This window comes from Rhinolophus sinicus, linkage group LG02 (assembly GCF_036562045.2).
Source record: "Rhinolophus sinicus isolate RSC01 linkage group LG02, ASM3656204v1, whole genome shotgun sequence".
Classification (NCBI taxonomy): Eukaryota; Metazoa; Chordata; class Mammalia; order Chiroptera; family Rhinolophidae; genus Rhinolophus; species Rhinolophus sinicus.
The window spans coordinates 79,378,109-79,401,416 of record NC_133752.1 but is presented as its reverse complement, the minus strand read 5'-3'; the positions used below and the strand labels follow the sequence as shown (position 1 = coordinate 79,401,416).

Sequence of the window (23,308 nt, the reverse complement as noted above, 5' to 3'; positions counted from 1 at the left end):
GAAGTCCATTGCAATTTCTTTTTTCCACTGCATAATTAATTAAAGTCTGCCCTTTTTTCCTAGGGATTTGTGATTGAGCTTCTTCTCACATTGGAATCGGCAATTGATACTTTGGCTGAAACCATGAAGCATTATGATCTTCTTTCTGCCCTTTCTCAGTAAGAATTTAAACCAGGCCATCTGTAGATTTGTATATTGAACTTCAGTAGCTAAATATGTATAACTATACCATTATATGATTCTTATACTGGTAGTGACAATGGTACCAAGGAGATCAGATGAATCACCAGTGGAAAAATGAACCTCAGACAGTGAGGACATGTGAAAAGTCACAGAGCTAAGAAGTGGCAGTGCTGTTCCTCTAATGTCTTGGCCATAGATGTGCTACTCGGGCCACACTCAACATCCCATTGTCCCCCCAGCAGGCCAGGTCCCTCAGGACTCACACCTTCCACATACGTTCCTTCTCCCTGGAGCTGCCTCCCTCCCACTTTCTCTTCCTTGGCAAACCCTGAATGACTTATCTTTGAAGTCCAAACTCAAATATCCCCTCCTAGCTAAGCTTTTCTAACTCCCCCAGGGAAGTGCTAATTGTTACGTCCTTGGGTTCTCACAGTGTTTTCTTTATATTTTAATAATATCAATTAACAAGCTATAAATGTATCTATTTATGGACCACTCTCCCCCAGTAGATTTTATCTAATATTCCTCTAAGTTGGCATTCTGGAACATATAGAAAATATTCTTAAGTATTTTTCAGTCAATGATAATTGGATGTGTGGGAGAAGGACAAATCAAAACTTTCTGATCTTGGTTCTTTTGGAAAGTGCGCATTGACTGAAATAGGGCCATTGGGACCATTGAGTTTGGGGATAAGACGGATGAGGTCTGCTTTGGACGTAATGTTTGCTAAATCCCAGAGCTGAGTTATCCGTGATTAGTATAACAGCATTTTCGCTTCTAGTCAAGCCTCATCCAACTCAAAAGAAATACATCGCCACAGGAGAAGATCCTGCTGTACATTCTGTTTAGTACATAGTACGGAGGAAAGAACTCAAACTTGATTAAGCAGTCAGATAAACTTAAAGATTAAAGCAGTCAGATAAACTTACTTCCTAGTAACAGCTATCACTTTTCAGTGTTTTCAAGAGTAAAATTAATGTGGCAAAACAAGGGATTGTGCACGCATTCATCTTATCTTTTCTTTTTTAAAGAACCTCATACCATGATCCTATAATGGGAAACAAGTATGCAGCTAACAGGAAAAGCACTGGACAACTCAATCTAAGCACAAGTCCCATTAATAGTAGTTATTTGGGATATAACAGTAATGCAAGAAGTAACTCTTTGAGATTAAGTTTAATTGCTGACCGAAGAGGTGACCGGCGGCGGAGTAACACACTGGATATAATGGATGGACGGATGAACCATAGCAGTAGTTTAGCAAGGACTAGAAGCCTTTCCTCTCTAAGAGAGAAAGCGTTGTATGATGTGCAGCCCACTACTGAGCCTGCCAACTTGATGGCCACCATTTTTTGGATAGCAGCATCTTTATTGGAATCAGATTATGAATACGAATACCTCCTGGCTCTCAGGCTTCTCAACAAACTGCTTATCCATTTGCCTTTGGATAAATCAGAGAGTCGAGAGAAGATTGAAAATGTACAAAGCAAACTGAAATGGAATAACTTTCCAGGCCTTCAGCAGCTCTTCCTTAAGGGTTTTACCTCAGTATCCACACAAGAAATGACCGTGCATCTCCTCAGTAAACTCATTGCTGTCTCCAAACACACACTGGTGGATCCTTCCCAGTTGTCAGGTGATGTTAATAGAATTGCTCCTACTCTTTGCTTTTGAATGTAGTTGCATGTAAACTAATCATTTGTTTGGAAATCGAATATCTGCTTTTCCGCAGTTACCATTTTTTAAATATGTGAGATAGCTTAAAATCTTTGGTAAAAACAAAAACAGAATTCAGAAAATCAAGCACTGCAGAAAATAAAAAGAAAATGGTTTCTGTGAACCATTAAAAATAAATACCTTTAACTTTTAAAATGATGTGCAATAAAATTGGTTATTGTTTCCTTTTTTTTTTTTTTTGATAGGCTTTCCTCTTAACATCCTTTGCTTATTGCCTCACTTAATCCAGCATTTTGACAGCCCAACTCAGTTTTGCAAAGAAACAGCTAGCCGAATAGCAAAGGTAAGCATATATTATGCTGAATGATAACACTAAAGGGAAATTTTTCTGGAGTTTATCTTAACAGAGTGGGGCAGGGCGGGGGGGGGGGGTGGTGACTGTCACTTCTTTTGTCAATTTCACAGCTAAATTTTTATTCTTTTTATGCATATAAAGGAGTCATGCAGTAATGATGTAAGTTACAACTGCTCAAATGACAGTGAATAAAATTATTTCATTAGAGTAACACTCCTCTGAGTCTGAGTCTTTTTCTGCTCCACTTCCCTACTTTATTCTCTACCTTTCTGGCAGTTTCTAATTTGTTCATTTGTTCACTAGCAAATATTTACTGATCAGTGGGTTAGGTACTGGAAATACAATGACAATCAAAGTAGATGGAATACCTACTCTTGTGGGCCTTATGGGGGGATGCAGTCCAGGAAATAGACAGTTACCGAAGCATCTGATAAGTACAATGGAGGGCAGAGTATTTTAGGGGGTCCCTAAAGCAGAAGTCTTCTCTAGGAAGTCACATCTAGGCTGATATTGAAGGTTTAGGAATAACCAAGGTAAGTTTGCTGGGTAAGAAACAGAGCAGGGCCAAGGGTAGACGTTTTCTAGGTAGAAGCAATTGCATGTGCAAAAGCCCTGAGGAAGAAGAGGGCATAATATAGTTTGGGATTCTGAAAGTTCTCTCTTCCTTTGCCTTTTTAATACTCGCTTCATCTCTCTCTCTGCCTCATTCATTCTTTTGTTTTCCTTATTTGGTTCTTTCTCTCCCATTGAACAGTTCTGAAACAGGAATGTAGCTATTTTTAAATCATCTGTTGACATTTGTTTAAAAGTATAACTCTTGAGCTTAATTTTAATATGATTTTGAAGTTTTATATTTTTAATTTCCTCTGAAGAACAACAAAGATCAAACTCTCTTCTGCTTAAACTTAATTCTTCGTTAAAGTTTTTTGGTCAGCTTCAGTCTTGGAAATAAGGCTTTTCACAGACTGAAAATGTAGAACAGTTGCAAGAAGGAGTTATATAAATGTGTAAGTAATATACGTACAACAGGAAATTAGGTGAACTGGGGGAGGTGAATGAATAGCAATATCAGTGAGAAAACGATCTACCACTGGGAGAAAAATCAGAGAAGTCTGCAGCAGAAGGGAACAAGCAAGTATAATTCTCTGGAAGAACTTTATATTTTATATAAGGAATTTTTTTTTTTAAACTGAGATTCAGTTAACAAGTAGCACAGCAGCAAATGGAAAGAGCAAGCATGCATAAAGCCAAAAAAACCAAGCAAACAAACAAACGAAAAAAACACCCGCCTCTCTAAAGCCCAAATGTCAACACTGGTAAGTTCGAATTTATCTCTAGGTGCCGATGTAGTGAAAGATACTACCCATACAAGTAATCACACTAACAGTTAACAAGAGTAAGAACATTTTCATTATCTTAATAGATAATTAATAAATGACCAGAAAATACGTGATAAAATAATGCTGTTAAATCCATCTCTTAATTAAATTTCTAAATAAATTAGATATGGGGAGATCTTTAACACAATCACTTTAAAAGCATGTATTTAAAAAGAGTCATTATTATAGTTAATGGAAACATATCTCAGTTTTGAAAATGATTATTTGATTGTACACCTGAAATCTATGTAACTTTACTAACAATTGTCACCCCAATAAACTTTAATTAAAAAAAAAAAAATGATTATTTGCCTAAAACAACCCAACAACATGTATTTCCATTAGTGAGGTCTAAAAGTGATATAAAATGAATAATTTATTAAAATAACTTTCAATTTTTTATTCTAGTGACACATTAGAAAATGTAAACAAGGATTATTTTTTTTTCCTACATGAAAGAAAATATTAGGGGAAAAAATACATTGGCCTTCTTTGGGATTTCAAGAAAATAAAAAGCATTTGTCCCCTAATAGGAAAGGTAGAAGCTTTTAAGAGTATCGGCTGCAATGCTCTGAGTAAGTCCCTGCTAAGTGCTGGGTAAATGGGGACCGCTGAGGGACAAGGCCTCTGAGTAGCAAGCCTCTTCTGCCATAACTGAGGCAAAGAACAGGACATTCCAAATATCTTTTTTGTTTTTAAGAAATCAAATATATGGCTTTCTGTGAGTCATAAATTATTTTTCAAGTCTGTTTTCTTCCTGTTGATCAGCACACAGAGGTTCCATCTTAAGTTTTCAGCAGGCTGCAGGATGAGAATTAAATTGGTTTCTTAATTATTCCCTCACTTAAACTGTTGAGTAATTTTCTACCATTATGTGCTTCCTCATTAGGCATCTATCTCTGGTACAACTATTTGTACCTTTGGAGACCATAGAATTTCAAAATGAGGCAACACTAAGGAAAAATATAGTCCTTTTTAGCTATTCATCACAGCAAAAACAGTATACTAAAAACATTTGTTGTAAGGCATTCTTTTTGGAATTCTTTTAAATTCTTTTAACCTGGTAATTCAAAAATTCCAAAATTAAATCTAAGCCCTTTATTATAAAATTGCACAACATATATTCTAAAAACCTTTCTTTTTCTTTTTAAAAATAGTTTTTAAAAAAATCATTCTTTAAAAATATATATTCTTTAAGAATACAAGAATTTTATAGAATATCTTATTCTTCAGGAAAATTCTTTAAACTATAAAAGCTTTTCCTGAAAGATAATAAATTGTTATGAAATTATAAAATTGAGATTTTTTAAAAATAATAGTACAATAACGTATTATGTTTTGAAATACAAATAAGAAATATCAACTAACATTTTTTTCTCCCTGGTGTCTGTTTTTTGGGTAAAAAAGGCTAGTGCATAAAACCAGATGCTTTTAATGATTTTTTAAAATAACTTACAAAGTACTGTGTTAGTCTCTGCAGTCTTGTATCCCTTCATATCTCAGGGCTATCCTGTGATAATGTCCACCTGATGAATTACAATAAATCAGGGTCATCTGGAAGTTGAAATTACAGTATATGTATTTTAAAAGGTAGTACTCTACTTTCTTTACTCAATGCTTTAGGCAGTATGTGAAAATACATACATATGTACATACATCAATAAGATGGAAGAATGAGGAAAATGGAAAAAAGGAAAACTAAAAGAAATTTCAATGAGGCTAGCCTTTTGCAGTAGGCAGAGATAAAAGACTGGCATGGCTCCTTGATAGTTCTGCGTTGTTCAGATGTCCCCCAGAGAGGATAAGGAACATCCTCACCTATAACTCGGGAAACAGACAGACTAAGAAGGTGCACTTAGTAAGGGAGATCCTCCCAAACACTCCTTGATTCAGATTCCATAGCACTGGACAAAACAAACTTTAGGAAGTCAGCACACTTTGAAGTGGCCTTTAAATGATTGGTCAAGGACCTTAAGAGCTTTTAGGTGACTTCCTGAAGAGCAGTTTTGGGTCCACCTGTCGACTGCCACTCATTGGAGATGCAGGACTCAGTTTTACCAGAGTCCAATGAAGTCCTTTGAAGATATCCCACACACTGCGGCTCTGCAAGGGACTGCTCTACTGAGACCCCGGACAGCTTGAGACTAAAGCACGTCTTCTTTGGTGCAGCAGCTCTGCACCTCCTTGACAGTTCCCGGGCTGAGCCTGCCTATTTAGTTACTTATGCACAAACCATGTGTAGATTTTAGAAAACAAAACTCGTTTTTTTTTTTACTCAATTTTTTTTGTTTTTTGAGATTTTATTGGGGAAGGGGAACAGGACTTTATTGGGGAACAGTGTGTACTTCCAGGACTTTTTTTTCCAAGTCAAGTTGTTGTCCTTTCAGTCTTACTTGTGGAGGGTGCCGTTCAGCTTCAAGTTGTTGTCCTTTCAGTCTTAGTTGTGGAGGGTGCAGCTCAGCTCCAGGTCCAGTGGCCGTTGCTAGTTGCAGGGGGTGCAGCCCACCATCCCTTGTGGGAGTCAAACCAGCAACCTTGTGGTTGAGAGGACGCGCTCCAACCAACTGAGCCATCCGGGAGGTAGCTCAGCTCAAGGTGCCGTGTTCAATCTTAGTTGCAGGGGGTGCTGCCCACCATCCCTTGCGGGACTCGAGGAATTGAACTGGCAGCCTTGTGGATGAGAGCCCACTGGCTCATATGGGAATCGAACTGGCAGCCTTCGGAGTTAGGAGCATGGAGCTCTAACCGCCTGAGCCACCGGGCCGGGCCGGCCCCCCAAAACAAAACTCTTTTTACGAAACAGTTACAAAAGGATATATGAGTATGGGGCTTACCAAACCGTGTATGGGTTTTTTACCAAAGACAGTTTTACAGAGCATCGGACTGAAAAAGCCATAGTATTTAACAGCCACAGCAAGTGTTTGACATATTAATCATCTTTCCATATTATCTATTGTTAGTCTCTTAAGACTGTGCTTTTTTTTTCTCTTCTAACTTTGCTACTATATTGAAATAAAATGCATTAAAGGTTCAACATATACATCTAAATTATTTCATTAAGTGCATTTAGGTATAAATTCAAGTTTACACTTGTGTCTTTATTTTTGGTGAATGATTTTTTTTTTTTTTTTAGGTTTGTGCAGAAGAAAAATGCCCAACACTTGTCAATCTGGCTCACATGATGAGTTTGTACAGTACACACACTTATTCCAGAGACTGTTCTAACTGGATCAACGTAGTGTGTAGATACCTGCATGATTCCTTCTCAGATACTACATTTAACCTTGTGACTTACCTTGCAGAGGTAAATTTACAAAAAAGGGGGGGATGGTGGTGATTTTTTTAACTGCTCTGTGGCAAAACTTTTAGGTAGTCTTATTTTTAGAAGCAGCACTGATACGAATCTTCAAATTGTCTTTGAGAGTGAGTATAGATTAACATCTCTTTTTTAAAGAAAAATATAGATAATACCTTTCAAGTATAAAGAAAGTTTTTATAAAGGCCCCCCCTCCCCATTTTCAGTATTTATTTCTTTATTCACTGTCCTTAAGTGGTATAAGTTCAAGATAATGTAAACCTCAACTTTATTTAAAATGGGTTTTTAGTGGTCTTGATCCTAAGGAATGCTTATAGTATTTGTTTCTTCAAAATTAGTTTTTGACTTTGAAATCCCTTCTAGAATAATAGAGTGTGCAGCGGCATTTCCTCTGGGGAATTTTTTTTATTTTGATGATACATTTGCTTCCTAATCTAAGATATGATTTTGGAGGCTAAAAATGGAATTATTAAAACAAAACAAAACTGGAACAGCATAAAAAGTTAATATTTATTTGTTTAAGAAGTAACTTCATGCCTGGTAAATTACTGAGTAGATAGCCACCCCAAAAGGAAGAAAATCCTAGTCACTAAAAATGTTTGTCATCTTATAATAAAGTAACACCTCCCTTTTTAAAAAGTTGACCTCTAGAAATTAAATTTGAAATACTGCATAGACTTAAAAGTCATTCACGATTCAGTGAGCATTATAAATGCTCATAACACTCTTTAAATTATTTACATCACTGATGTTGACTGTCATAAAATGCTTCAGGACTGCTGTGAAGTTTTAAAGTGTTGGTTTTGATAGGAATACTCCCATCAACTTTATATTTAAGAGAGCTGACAGTGTGAGCTGTGTGCCCAACAGCTTACTAACCTAAATGAATGCAAGTCTCTAGTTTTATCTTACACCTTTAGGACACAAGCTGACATAAAACCAGTCCTAACCTTAATCGGCTTTGAATTTAAGTGCCTTAGACCAGCTTCACTTTTTGTGCCACCATCAAATTCACCGGTAAAGTAGCACTAATTCTCCCTACAGATCCAGTCGTGGGGTGCTAAGGGCTAGAACTGGCACAATACAGCCTGTTGTGTGCCATCTGTGGGCAACATTTGTCCATTCTCTAGAGGGAATGGTTTGCCTCAAATGTTACTCTTCCTAGTGTCAATTATCCTTGCTGTATTATAATTATCAAAGTATTACTAACAACAGTACTAAAACTAGTTACATGTATTTAAACTGTATATATTTAATTTAATTGTCCTACAAACCCTATGAGGTAGGTAGTAGCACTGATTTATTTTTAAAAATCAAGGCTCAGAGAAGTTACGAAACGTGTCCAAGATTACAAAGCTAATAAGTGGCCGGTGTGAATAGCTTGGGGTAGTTATTTTTTTTGGTGATGGTGGTACAGTGGTTTTTCTCTTTACCTAAAACAAATAGTGTTCAATGAAATTAGTTTAGGCAATTAAAGAAAACACCAAGATTAAGATGAAAAATACCTAATTCTCCTTTCTGAGCCAAAACCAAATAAGAGTAATAGATATTTTACCTTTTTTAGTCCCTGGATTTCTAATCATTCAACCATAAATTCATGGCTTAAATCTATTATGTTTTTGAACATCATAAGTATAAATATTGAATTTTCTTCAGCCTGATTAAAGTATACTTTTTACTGTTACTTTTAGCTGTTAGAAAAAGGATTGTCTAGTATGCAGCAATCATTGCTACAGATCATCTATAGTCTTTTGAGTCACATTGACCTGTCTGCTGCCCCAGTCAAGCAGTTTAATCTGGAGATCATAAAGATTATTGGCAAATATGTACAGGTGAGTGACCACAAAATTTATGTGTGGAAATGTTCATCTCAAAATGATTTGTAATCATAAAAAAATCAGAAAAATCTTAAATGACCAGAAGTAAAGAAATGGTAAGTCCATAAATCATGTCTTCCGGAATATTTACATGGAATAATGTTCTCAGTGTAAGTGACGAAAAGCAGAATCTGTATGGTGCCTGATAAAAAGCACCAGATATTTAGAAAGTGGGGGAAAAAAGTCAGACTTGGTTTAATGTAAGTGGTAAGTCAACCTGGTCTGTATTGAATTTCGCCTTTGAACTATCTGTGACAAAAGGCCTTGCAGAGCAGATCAGTATTGTGGATATAGTTTATCAAAGAGAGCAAACTCTTTAAGAACCTTAACAGATCAATATTTTTGTGTTTCTGCTTCGTCTATATTTGCATTCACTATAGCAAAACTTACAAATGGAAATACTTGGCTTGCAACAAGTTTATGTCTTAGTCCATATCTGAAAGTTATGAAAGTCTTAAAATGTTTTCCATGCCATTAGGTAATCCAGGTTATATTTTAAATTCCCTTGAAAATCAGTGATTGCAAGTATTCCAAAAACGTAAGATTCTTTGGTGACCCTGTTAATCTTCTGTCTTATCCCTCAGTGAGTAAAGCTTCACCAAGTAACAATTATATTTTTTTCTAAAGCATATTTCTTTTTTCTGCTTAAAGCATGAAGATGTTAACTCATCAAATATTTGGCTGGATTGCCCATAGAAACACATACCACATCGAATTACTAATTTATGAAACATAAATATATTTCTTTTGTTCAGAAACACAAACTCGCATGCCCACTGCACTAGTAAGCAACCAAAAGAGGACCTAGATTTGTGTCTAAATGAACTGCACATTCCCCATCGAAAAGGAACGGCACAACTTAGCATCCCCTGATGGTTGCCATGTTGGAATACATGTTGTCTTGCTATAACTTCACATTTTTTAAAGAGATGCTGGAAATGGGTTTTTCTCCAAAAACCGCCTAATTTCAAAATGTTGACTCAAATTTTTTTTGAAATTTATTTTTAAATGTTGTGGTGTGAACCAACACACTGATGGGTCATCGCAATTTCTGCTTTATTCAAGCATTAAACATTTTACAAAGAATTGAACTCCTGATAATCTTTTACATTTAGAACACAACTACCCATGTAATTTATAGAAACATTCCTGAAGAAGTTTTACCGCTTTACAATATTCAGAGTCTCTACTTATTTTTACCAGAAAAAATTATGATTTCTACTAAGTCATAACTTTGTTAAATGTAAACTGTTTTTTACAGTGATATGCTTAAAATGTCACAATGTTATGTGGATGTTTTTATTATTAAATACATTGTGCTTTAGGTGTCTTAATATTAAGATGTCATTAGCTAAATTGGATAACTCAGTTCTGCCAAAGATTTTTTATTTAATTTTGTTGTTTTAATGGCATTTCCCTTCTCCCCATCCCCAGAATTGTCAACTGTGAAACGATATGTATAATACAAGGTTAAAATGTGATTTTGGTACCATAACTAAGAAAAAAAAGTAGTTTTTTATATGCATTCTTTTCAAGTTAGTAAGGGGGGAATACTATAATTTCTTTATTAGACATTGATTTCTTCTCCACATATATATTTATCATGTAAATCATTCCTAAATTATGTTGTAGAAATATATAAAACCAAAAAAAGCAGAAAAACATAGCCACCATATATGTAGGGAGAAAAAAACGCACCCTCACATACAACTCAGTAATCCCTGAGAGCATCACTTTAGCACAGTATTTACACTTATTATTTGGTGCATAGTTCATCAACACAAATCTAAATTTTTTTTTTAGTACTGTTTTCCCCCGAAAATAAGACCTAGCCGAACCATCAGCTCTAATGCATCTTTTGGAGTAAAAATTAATATAAGACCCGGTCTTATTTTACTATACTATAAGAACCGGTCTTATTTTAATATGTGAGGGTGCTTATTTTAACATAAGACCGGGTATAATATAATACCGGGTCTTATATTAATTTTTGCTCCAAAAGACGCATTAGAGCTGATTGTCCAGCTAGGTCTTATTTTTGGGGAAACATGATATTTTAATATTTTTATGTCTAAAAAAAGTATGCATTGAAATTTTTTACTCCAAGACTTAAAATATTTAGAGTCATAAAACTATAAACTTTACAAAGCTCACACATATGCAATCCCTTTACCACTACTGCCAGATTACTCTATTAGAATTTCTAAATTAATAATATTTATAAAGCACTTATTGGGAGAAATGGAAGGTGTTCTGATTTGTTAGCAATATTATGTATATAGTACCTCATAAAAACTAACATTACAAATAACTTGTTTTCTTCCCTTTTTAACTCAGATCCTTTGTTAAGGACCTCAAAATAAAAATGAATAATTAACAAGAGTTTTTGTAGAAACAGTATTTTCATTGTGTAGAGTAGCTAAATTTTTGTTCTTAGTTAAATATGTATTCGTAACTCTGATATGTCTGTTGTTTTTTTAAACCAGAGTCCTTATTGGAAGGAAGCCCTTAACATATTAAAACTGGTGGTGTCTCGCTCTGCAAGTCTTGTTGTACCCAATGATGTCCCCAAGACCTATGGGGGAGATATAGGTTCTCCTGAAATATCCTTCACTAAGATTTTTAATAATGTCTCTAAGGAGCTGCCTGGGAAGACCTTAGATTTCCATTTTGATATATCTGAGGTAAGATGCTCGGGAATCCATACAGAAGCTCTTTTAGAAATTTTCATTTGTTCATTTATTCATTCAACATGCAAATTGAGCTCATACGCAATAGGAAACACTGGGATAGGTGTGAAAATGGGATGGGGGTGGGGAGAAGGTCTACTCTTGGGAAGCTGACAGTCTCTTGGAGAAATAGGCAAATAAACATTGTGATTAGTTCTTGGCTGGAAGCAAGGTTTAGGTGCTGTCGAAATACATGTGCATCTAACCTGAGTGTTGAAAGAGAAGTAACACTGGACAGGCATGTGTATATGGAAGTGTGGGGAGGCAGGATTAAATCCAAGAAAAGGCAGCATGTGTGAATGAAGGCTTGTAAGTGTGAGAAAGCATGGTGCTCTGGAAACTTCCAATTAGTACAGCATACCTTGAGCAGAGGACAGAGAACAGAGTACAGAGTACACAGCAGAGTACTGAGTGTGATGAGAGAGAAGCTGAAGGCACAGGGACGGACAAGGGAGCTTGCTTGCCGTAGTAACAAGATGGTTTTATCTTGAACCAGAAGGTCAGAAAGGATTTTTAGGTAGAGTAGGAAATATTAGGATTTGCATTTTAAGGTGATCACTTTGGCAAGAGGATGGAAAATAGAGCAAGGGGGAGGAGAGGGAAATCAGTGAGGAATCTGTTAGAATAATTTGGGCAAAAGTTAATGTTGGACTGTCCCCTGGCAACTGCAGAGAAAATGAAGAGATGGTTTTCAAAAGGACTGAGGCTGTAAATGATAGGGTTTGATGGGAAGGAGAGGAAGTGCTATGTGTGGAAGTGACAACAGGACAGTTCCTTTGACAATCCCCTGAATGTTGGTGCTATTCAAGGAGAACAGTGTTTAGCAAGAGGGGGTGATGAGTTCAGTCTTGAATATATTGACTCTGAAGTAACTAAGAAACACACTGACAGAGGTGCCTAGTAGTCAATTAGATTTTGAGATCTGAAATTTTAGAGGAAAACTTGGGTGGAAGTAAAAATGTTAAGGATTTTCAGTGTTGTATATATTGAAATTGAAATCGTGGGAGGAAAAACAAGGCTACAATAAACTGAGACGTGAGAAGCCCAATATTGCTAGACAGAGGCAGGACCTACCAGTCCCAAAGGGAACCTGGGTTCTGACTATGACACATATTCATGCAAATTTCACGTAAAGATTTTTGACCCTTTTGGGAAACCCTAATTCTTTTTTCTCCAGCACCTGAACCCAATCTTGGTGGTTTTGGTGCCATTGAAATGGTCTTTTACAAACCAAAGGAGGAATTTTTCAAGAGAGAAGATATGGATCAAGTAGTGAAGGAGAAAAAAACACACAAAAACAAACAAACAAAAAGTATAGAAGGGGAGTTGAGAAAGATAAAAATTGAAGATCTGATCACATTTTAATTGATTAGGAATATATAGATTTAAAAATATTTTTTTTGCAATTTAGTCCTGCTATTAGGATTTATCCAAAGTTCATTGGTTTTTGTTTTTTGTTTTAAGGTAGAAAGTGTATTTATTGCTAATCTTTTTCTTAATATCACCTGAAAATTCTAACATGGAGTACATACTAGCATCAGACTATGATAGAGTAACTGGGCTTTACTGTTCTTCCGGGTCAGAAATTGATGATGTAACAATTTATTTGAAGCAGTGATGTGAATTCTCAAAACATTTGATAAACCTGATTTCAATTTATTTCATCATAGTTTCCCAAGTGCCTGCTATGTTTAGGCACAGGAGATACCCTAGAGCAGGGGTGTCAAAACTTTTTCAGCGTTTTTCACCAAGGGCCAGATGCGGTAAAATACACAAACAGCCGGGCCACTCACTCGAGGTGAAGTACGTATTGCCTCACCTGGTTTGTTTAAGAAAACTAAATATATTTTTGGAATTTGCTGCGGCCAATTAACAATTGGATTGCGGACCGCAGTTGGCCCGTGGGCTGCAGTTTTGACACCCCTGCCCTAGAGAAACAGAGATGAATCGTGTTTGGTCTGGGGACTCTCCTGTAGTAAGAAAGACAGGCACATAAACAAAGCACCCTCACGGGGCACATGTCCAAGTAGAATTACCCACCGGTAGTGGTAGTTTCACAGAAGGCGTCCTTGGAAGTCTGGAGTCACCCTTAAAAGATGAATAGGGATTTGCTTGGTGAATATTCCGTGCAAAGCGGGTAGCATGTGCCAAAACACAGGTCCATAAAAGCATGGTATGTTTGAGAAACAATAGCAAGTTCAGTTTTGCTGGATTGTGAAGGTCAGCGGGGGTGGTAGAAGTTGAGTTGAGGGAGATAAGCAGGAACCAGATCATAAAGGGACTTGTATAATATGCGAATGAGCTTGAATATTATTTTCAAATGCAAATTCAAGATAGTTCACAAAGCCAAATTCATATAAATGAGTTTTCGATCATCGTAGAATTTTTACTGAAACAAGTTTTGGAAATATTATACTTCAGATTTGTAGTAAGAAGCTACATAGATACCTTCTTTGGAGTTCTTACTTACCTTGAATCTTTGCAAAAGCACATTATTGAAGCACACTTCATAATATGCATTGAAAAAAAAACACCAAAATGTTAATAGACATTAAATCTGAATGGTGAGATTTTTAAAAATCATTTTTATATTTTCTGAGCTTTCAAAGATACATTTTATAATCATGGAGAGAAAAGTAGTTGTTAAAGAAAGCAGATCTATATTTAAAATAGGAATAAGCTCACTGGTAGTCTCAGAGACACATTTCCAATAAAGGGAAATCTCTTGATAAAAACAACCTTTGATTTTTGTAATATCTACTGTAAGCTAAGTAATCTTTCTCCTTATGCTGCTTTTTTGGTTGTTTGTTTTTAAAAATGTCATAGATATATAACCCTTTTATGTTGAAATATTTGAGTCAAACACTGACATTTTGTTTCTGTGTAGACACCAATTATTGGAAACAAATATGGTGACCAGCATAGCGCAGCTGGAAGAAATGGGAAACCAAAAGTTATTGCTGTTACTAGAAGTACCTCTTCTACTTCTTCTGGTTCAAATTCTAATGCCTTGGTCCCTGTTAGCTGGAAAAGGCCACAGTTATCACAGGTACATAAAAAATACCAAAACTGAATATTCATAGAAGAATCAATTTTGTTGAATGTATGAAAACTTGAAAATTTGCCCTATTTTTATCATTAATCGTAACATTTGAATTTTTTTTCCCTTAGAGAAGAACAAGAGAAAAGCTAATGAATGTGCTGTCTCTCTGTGGTCCAGAATCTGGCCTTCCGAAGAATCCATCAGTGAGTAATCATAAAAACACATTTTAAAAATCAGGTAAAGGTTTGAAAAATCAGGTTATTCCATAAAGAAATGGAAATCATTCTGTCTCCTTGCTTGCCTTTTCTAACTTATCTGACTTATGGTATTGACTAAGCATGAAAAAAGTATGACTTGTTTTTGTGACAATTGGCAGCTATGCTAATTATTCAACCAGTTAGACATTAACATGAAGACCAAATTAAAGCTCCACATTCATTGACAAATGAGGCCCGCAGTGGCTCTTAGGGCACAATGTCTCGTATGCAGAGTGACAAAGCTGATGGATGGCCTTTTTTTTTTTTTTTTTGCGGGGGCATCAGGTTGTATTTTCTTCTAATGAAGATTTGGAAGTCGGTGACCAACAGACAAGCCTAATTTCTACAACAGAAGACATAATTCAAGAGGAAGAAGTAGCTGTGGAAGATAATACCAGTGAACAACAGTTTGGCGTTTTTAAGGATTTTGACTTTTTAGATGTTGAATTGGAAGATGCAGAGGTAAGGATGTGGGCTTTCTATTGTAGTATTCATAGAATAGTTGAAACTGTATAAGAATTAAAGATTTGACCATAGACTCTTTCCTTATTAAGGTCAGTATGTAGTCAAAAAGATGAAAATCTAACTTGGGAACTAAATGTGATTACTAGTACAGTTAGTCCAGTGGCAGAATAAGTCTGAAATAAAAGAGAAACATCTAGTTTTTCATCTTTATCTTTAAAAAAAAAAAAGTAAAAGATGGATTTCTCCAAAAATGTTTTTTAAATTTAGGGTGAGCTTAGGCTTAAATGTTTGGCATGCGCTACAGAAATTAATGTGCAGCAAAATAGTAAAAACTTACATGAAAGTATATCAAACCATTTTTCAGAATGTAGCACTTATGCTAAATTGATGGTTAAGAATGCTGTGGCTCTCGAACTCTTTCCTATGGCAGATGACTGAGATTCTTCCTGTGATACTCCTCACCACTTTCTTCTTCATGATGTAGCTAGCTCTCTCAAATGCCTCATTTCATTTAATACCCAAAGGGCTTTCTCTTCTAAATTGATTCAGTTTAGATTAAATTGATGGTGTGTCCATTCAGATACTTTCTAAGTGGAAAATCCAGCTCATAAAACTGAGATAGTCCAGAGTAGGACTTCTGTAGATATAGCTGTGAGGTCTCTGGCTCTTTGCAGTTCTCTAAGCTCTGCCTTTCTCTGCAAGTCAGCTTACCCTCAGACAACAGAAAGATGATTGTCACTGCTACCGTGTTGCCCTGAAAATGAGACCTAACTGGAAAATAAGCCCTAGCATGATTTTTCAGGAGGGCATCCTCTGAACATAAGCCTTAATGTGTCTTTTGGAGCAAAACTTAATATAAGACCCGGTCTTATTTTCGGGGAAACACGGTACATGTGGCCTTACATCCACATATAGTAGAAAAAAATGAGGGTCACTTCCAGAAATGCTCTCAGAAAAGTGACAAAGTTGCTCTCCTAAACTCTTTTAGCAAGTTTCTTGTCATATCTCATTGGCCCAAGTTGAGACATTTGCCAGTTTCTGAAACAGTCACTAGCAAAGAGAGTAAGATTGCCCTGGTTGTCTTAGGCTATTCGGAACCTGTTCCTGTAACTGAGGTCAATCCCCTAAACCACAATCTTCTAAACCTGAGAATTTTATGAGAAATAGGTTAAAAAAAAAATTGTTCATTCTCAGATTGTTACAAATACCTATATTTGAGAGCCCAAATGCCATATTATCAAGTGTCCATACCATGTTGTTGGTATATCTTTCTCCAAAGAATTTGAAGTCACTCATACACTACGTATGCATTTATCAACTCCCTTGAACAGATGTTTCCTTTGGCGCTAATAGATGAGGTGGAGGAGTGAAATGTGGTTGCCTGTGCCCTGTCACATGTAGTTGTTGATAGGAAACCAGATTAGAGAGGTCCTCTTATATGCTTCAGCCTCCCCTGCAGATATGAGGAGATGACCATGGTGCCTCCGAGTCAAACAAATGCCTTGGCATCAGCTTAGCGGTTCTGTGGGCTTCTACATAATAGCACACCGTTTACATATTCCCAAAGACACAATTGTACAGGTTCACAGGAGCCCCCAAAGCAACTGTTCTTCAGCACCTTGTAGGGCAGTGACTTTTAAATTTTTTTTATATCCATAGTTAATACATTCATATCACAACCAAGTATATACATAAACACACCTTTAAAATAAAAGTTTCACAAATGTACCTTTACTATGCTATGCACACTAATATATTTTCTATTCTTTTCCTTTCTGTATTGATTCAAAAAAATGGATTTCACATCCACAATTTGAAAAACATGTAGGAAATAGGACAGACTTGAACAACGAGGCAAGAAAGTGTGATGGGTTGAAGAGACCTGCTGCCCACCTCAGGGCATGTGCAGCTTCTAAATTCTTCTGTAGTTATTTGCACTGTAGAGTTTAGAATTTAAAATTTCTAAAGGCAGGCTCTTGACATTTTTGTAAGGATAAGGTTATTTCTTTTATTATTTGCTTTTTTTTTTTTAAAGAACACTGTAAATGGCTCCAAGTTCATCCAGTACTCTAAAATGTCAATAGTAATAAAAGTAGCTGTTGAATACAACTTTAGTCAGATTAAATTAAAGATGCTTATCGTAGGTCTGTCTTTAATTCAAGTGACAGTCATTTGGGGAGAGTGGTGCTAATTTCGGCCTCATAATTAGGCCAAATCAAATGACAGATTTTCTAAATCTTTCTTCCTTAAAATATGGTAACAGGAAATACTTTGCTACAAAACAAACTTAACTAAGGAAACCTTGAAAGCCCACGCTGTGTATTCATTCATTTACCAAATCTGTATTGAAGGCTGTTGCCATTATGATGTATTATGCTACATAATAATATTTGCATTATGTTCTGTGAAGGAGGCTTTTCAAACTCTGATCTGCAGAGCCCTAGGGCTTCTAGGGTACACCCTGAGAAATACCAAGGGCTAGATGGGGAAAGCTCCTGGCCTCCTTTCAGCCAGAGCAGCTCTGGTTTGATCAGTTTTACACAGTTGACTTGCACCTTAAATTTTATTTGAAATAAGTATTCCTCTGTTTTATTAAAAAAAAAGATTTGAAAACCTCTATTCTGGACAATCCCTCTTGAGTAAAGGAACACAAGTAAATCATATTTTGCTAGCCAACTCACTGTAATTTGTCGTATCAGGGCTTAAGAAAGAGTTGTAAGAATTACATCCTTACAAAAGGGGTATCAGCTTAGAATAACAGAAACTTATATAAATCTGGGGTGAAATTGAAATTTGTCATTTTTCCTCTTGACCTTTTGAAGTTGGCAAAGGTTATGTTTTGATAGCTGTGATCTTGATTTTTAACTATTTTATAATGAAAAATGACCATTTGGTTTAGTCAGAACCATCCTATAGACTAAAATAATTGTGACCCTGTATGTTGTCAACTGAATGTGGGTATTTTAAGTCAGTTTTGCATTGTATCAAGTATTAAATCTATGTGAATTTTGAAGATTTTCTTAAAGTTTGTGTTGCTGAAGTGTATCATAGAAATGTTGTTTTAAGTGTCTGTCTCTGACTTTTTCACAATATATTTTGCATAAAAAAGTAATTCGAATCACACATTGGCTTCCTGCACAAAGCTTAATCCAGAGCTTGAATCAGTCTTTGGGTTTGAGAAATCACAGAGTTTTCCCCAAAAGTGTAGTGTATATTTAAATGTTTGTCTTCGTTCTTTCTAATTCTGTGTGTTTTCCTTTTTGCTAACCAGGAGCTGCAGGTAAGTTGCAGCCTGGTGTTGTGGGTTGTTTATTTGTTGTCGTCTGTGATGTATTTGTCTTCTTTGTGGTCTCATTTGTGTTTGTGTATTAGATTAGAAATGGCCTCGATAGTAGTAGAGTGAGTTGGTCCCCAGTAATACAACACAGAAAGTTAAGAAACAGGTTGTCAACCTAATATTTTGATCTCTTTTAATATAAATATTTAATGATGTTTTAAAAGTTTCAAGAAATTGAAGGGCTGATTGAAACTCTGCTTATGACGATGCATTAAGTATTTTTTCACCGTGGTGTATGTTTTCTGGTGTATTACATTTATTGTATCTATAAGCATGAACTTGAGGTCTTAGAAATCATGTCTTGCTTTTTTCCAGGGTGAAAGTATGGACAATTTCAACTGGGGAGTCCGCAGGCGCTCACTGGACAGTATTGACAAAGGGGACACCCCATCCCTCCAAGAGTACCAGTGCTCCAGCAGCACCCCCAGCCTGAACCTAACAAATCAGGAAGATACAGATGAGTCCTCAGAAGAAGAAGCGGCACTCACAGCAAGCCAGATCCTGTCACGCACGCAGATGGTACACAGTGACAGCTGGTCTCCTTTTCCTCTTATCTTCCAACTTAGTAATTACTGTTTCTTGCTATTCTGTTTTTCATTTCAGTTTGGGTAAAATGCACACACTGAAATGAACACCCAGAATCGCAGCAGTAATGGCGCATTCTGTTTTCCATGACAGAACCAAACGTTTAAGTTGATAAGTACACACCCATTAGCAGCTGAGACATATTTTACATTGCTTCTCTCCTAAGGATGGTGAGTTGTTCTGGGTCTCCTTTCGAGGACCTCCTTGTGAGTGATACATATTTGTGCTGTCAGTGTGGATAGCAGCACTGTTCAATTTGCTAACAACTCTGGTCTCTTTCACGGTCACGTCAGTCTGATGGAGGTTCTGGCTTGTATCCCAACGGCTAGATAGCAGAGTTAAAGAATGAGTGAAAAATGAGAAACTGAAGGCTATAGTGTGTTCATTCAGAACTGTGGGGCTGAAAGGAAGGCTAAAGATGCAGTGGTAGCTGGGTTGGAACTTGAAGGTGGCAGAACGAGGACAGAAGGTGTGTGGAATAGCCACCATGGTGCACGCGACAAGGAATCAACCAGCGAGGACCAGGCATAACCTACAGTGACACAGCTTTTCTATGGGTGCCTTTTTCAGACTGAACTAAACTGTGCCTCTCTTTAATGTGGGCCCATTAGCTCCACACTCGGTCTTCTGGTAAAGTTGGCAGTGATGTTAAATGGCAGGGGCTGAGCTCGCGTTAGACAAAATGTAAGGTTGTCAGTTTGTGTTTAGCTTCTTGTCACCTCTCATTTTTTTGACATCTCATTGCTGCCCCCTATAAGTCTCTCAACTAACCCCCCCATTTAAGTATTAGATGATAAGCTGTTGCTGATAATCTCCGAGTGTTTAAGATGCACTGGTCTCTGTTCATGGTGTTTTACATGTATCAGTCACTATAACTCTCCCCCAACCACACGAGGTAAGTATGGTTATTGCAGTTCCGCTGATTCAGTGACTTGCCTGGAACACAAAGCTAGAAAGTGGGTTTGAACTAGGCAAATCTGTGCCACTGCAGGCGTGGTCCTCCATGGACTATTCTCACTTAAAGGAATGGTTGAGTGATTGGCAACAGAGACTGACTGACTGAGGCACAGGCCCTCCCTGGAGCCAAACTGTAGGCTCAAGCCGGCATCACCACCAGCCTGCGGTGTAACTGTGGTCAGGATACCTAGCCTCCCCTTTCAAAAAGAACTCCTGAAAGTACCTGCGTCCTGGGAATGTCATGGGCGGAAAACCACCTAGGCTATAGTACATGCTTAATAAAGGTTAGCTCTCAGGAGAACCATGGGGCAGAATTGACTGTCTCCTTCTAAGGCCAGCCCCAGTCATAGTGCTGACATTGAAAAAAAAGAACTTGAAGTTGCTTCCTCCTGGGGAAAAAAAAATTAGTTTTGCCTTTATTTACTGCAATCACAAGCTTGGTATTTCTTACGTTAAATATTGGCCGTGAAAAATTTATAACCCTGCCTAAAAGAGGAAAACTTATAATATTTTCTTTTTTCTAATTAATAACTACCACTTTTTTAAAGAATCTAAACCCACTAATCATGGACTGCTGTGACAACTTTATTGTCCTAATTCTTTTTGTGCGGGTGAAGTGCTGTGGTATTGAGTTTTGCTTAAACGAACAGCTAGTTCAGACTTAAAATGAACACTGCTTCCTAAGAATCCACTGCATGCTTGGCACGAAAGCCACAGGGGAGAGACCGTGCCTTCACAAATCCTCAGACCAACTGAAAACGTAAACATGACCCTAAAAAAAACAGGAATTTCAGTTCAAGAAGAACACAGTCACGTAGAGCTCTTCCCCTTTGACAGTTTTCATTTAGCAACACTTAACCTGTATTAAAGGATATTTCAGTTCTGCTGATGGATCAGCTGTGTCACTGACAGCACCGATTCTGGAATAGCCTGAATGGGGGCAAAAGGTCACTCTAAGAAGTCAAAGAAGCTCTTTCTAGCTCAGCCCCCCAAATATCTTACGATATAGAACATATCCCTTTGTGGTCTTTGTGCCTTTGTGAGTTATAAATAAATTCCTTATTCGACTGTTTCTCCTTCTAGCTAAACAATGATTCTGCTGTCGAGGAAACAATGCCAGACCATACTGATTTACTTCTTCAGTCTCAAGATTCCACTGGCAGCGTCTCAACAGAAGAAGTGCTTCAAATCAGAGATGAGACCCCAAGTTTGGAGCCTTCTGTAGATAATGCTAACAGCCAGCTGCCTGAGGTGGGGAGAAATGGGGGCTGGTGCATGGCCAATCGGGGCTCTTTTTAGCACTCTGTTCCATCCCTTGCTTTTCTTTCAAAAGAGTTTTCACCTGATAACGCTAATTATTTGATTTGTCTCCAGTATTTCTAACCTGTTGGGTTGTTTTAAATGAAATAGTCAAATCTGAAAATAGTTGATAGATGAAGGAAATGACCTACAGGTTAAAAATAATCTTTGAGTGTTTCTAATGAGCATTTTGTGTTGCAGAGTGTGATTAGGTCACTGTACAGACGCTTCTCTGGGGGTGGTGAGCATCTGCTGTGTCTCTGAAGGACCGCTTCTGTTTCCTCACCTCTTTTTGCTTTGTATTTGGGTTTATGTAATTGGTGCTCTGATTGGGATAAAAACCTCAGGCCAGCTGTGTTAGCAGTTGTTTAAATGAAATCTTTTAAAATGACTTTGGAACTCCTAGTATTATGTTTTTTGGGAAGGCCTGTGAGAAGTAAGCCAGATTCCAAGCTAATGACTGACTAAAAATAAGTAAGTATTAGTGTTTTTAGTGTTTTTTTTTTAAAGATTACTATAAATACATTTTTTAACTCTAATTGTATAGCTCTGTTGTATGTGCTTTTATGCCTTGATAACTATTAGGAAAATACTATATTTTTTCAGTGTTAACCAAATCAATGTAGTTATTGCATCTCATTATTTTAATAAGTTGAAATCTCATGCTCTTATTCAACTGACAGTGTATTTTACATCTTTAACAGTAAGGAGACATATATTGAAATGAAGGTATTCAGGCAGCTGTTTTTAAATGGTTGTTCTAGTATGACTGAAGTTTAGATAATTCAATTCCACAAATATTAGATGCCAGGCATTCAGTTAGGTGCTAGAAAGATGAATGAGGCATGACCCCTGCTGTCAGGGAGCGTGCGTTGTCTATTAAAGGAGACAGATGGTTGAAAGGAAGCATTACATTTCGGTATGAGAAACTCAATAATAGACATGTTCAAGGCTTTTTGAAAACTTGGAGGCTGGTTAGCTGTGCATAGGGGTGTTAGTGGTAAAGAACAGGCTTCATGGCGACTGACACATTCCAGGCAGAGGGACACCATGTGGAAAGACATGAAATGTGAAATAACATGGTAGGTAGGTTCTGGTAACAGCAGGAAATTCAGCATTTCTAGAGACTATAATAGAGGAGGAGGAACAATAGGAGAGATGGGTAGTGGTGCTACACGCCATACTAAGGACTTAGACTCCGTCTTGAGGTAGAAAGTCATGAATTTTCATTCTTTCAAGAGACGTCTGTGACAGCACTACATCAGCCCCCCTGGATAGGAACGCAGACCATGCGAGCGTTCAGTCAGTTAGCCGTACCTTCGGAGCCCCTGCCACGTGCTGGGCGCTATTCTAGGCACTCAGCCTACAGCACCGTGTCAGACAGACAAAGGCTCCTGGTTCTGTGGAGTTTAACTCTAGCAGAAGAGACATAATAAACAGGTAAAACAAATCAAATGTAAATATCAGAAAGTGATCATCTTATTATTCATACTAAAAAGACTCGAACAGCAGTGTGGACTCGGTGAGGGAGAAGGTTGGACAGGGTGGCATTGGAGGTGATCCCTAAGCGACAAGAAGCAGCCAGCCTGGAAGTTGTGGGGGAAGAATGTTCCACGCTCAGGGAGCAGCAGTTAAGGAGGCCCGGGTAGATCTGAAGAACAAGAAACAGGCCCGTGAGGCTGGGGCCCAGTGAGCACGGCAGGAGGGGAGGAAGAAGGTAGAGGCGGCCCCGAGGTACTGCCATGGCCCATTTTTAGGCCATGTAATGCCCGTAATCATTGGAGGGTTTTAAGCAGAAGGACATGATCAGATATGGTTTGTTTGTTTTTTTAATCCCAGCTTTTCTTAT

At 37.2% G+C, this 23,308-nt stretch overlaps 1 protein-coding gene across 13 annotated transcripts in view; it reads left to right on the top strand.

Annotated features, from left to right (window-relative positions):
• The window catches only part of FRYL (FRY like transcription coactivator), a 236,148-nt gene that overhangs the window by 188,562 nt on the left and 24,278 nt on the right, over positions 1-23,308 (top strand). For all 13 annotated transcript variants that reach the window (XM_019741013.2, XM_074324663.1, XM_019741016.2 and 10 more), the window contains 11 exons: positions 64-158; positions 1,215-1,819; positions 2,106-2,203; positions 6,728-6,898; positions 8,602-8,742; positions 11,274-11,471; positions 14,404-14,565; positions 14,688-14,762; positions 15,102-15,278; positions 18,934-19,137; positions 21,244-21,411. In XM_019741013.2, coding sequence (XP_019596572.2) covers positions 64-158; positions 1,215-1,819; positions 2,106-2,203; positions 6,728-6,898; positions 8,602-8,742; positions 11,274-11,471; positions 14,404-14,565; positions 14,688-14,762; positions 15,102-15,278; positions 18,934-19,137; positions 21,244-21,411 — 2,094 coding nt within the window. The remainder of the gene's footprint in view (positions 1-63; positions 159-1,214; positions 1,820-2,105; positions 2,204-6,727; positions 6,899-8,601; positions 8,743-11,273; positions 11,472-14,403; positions 14,566-14,687; positions 14,763-15,101; positions 15,279-18,933; positions 19,138-21,243; positions 21,412-23,308) is intronic.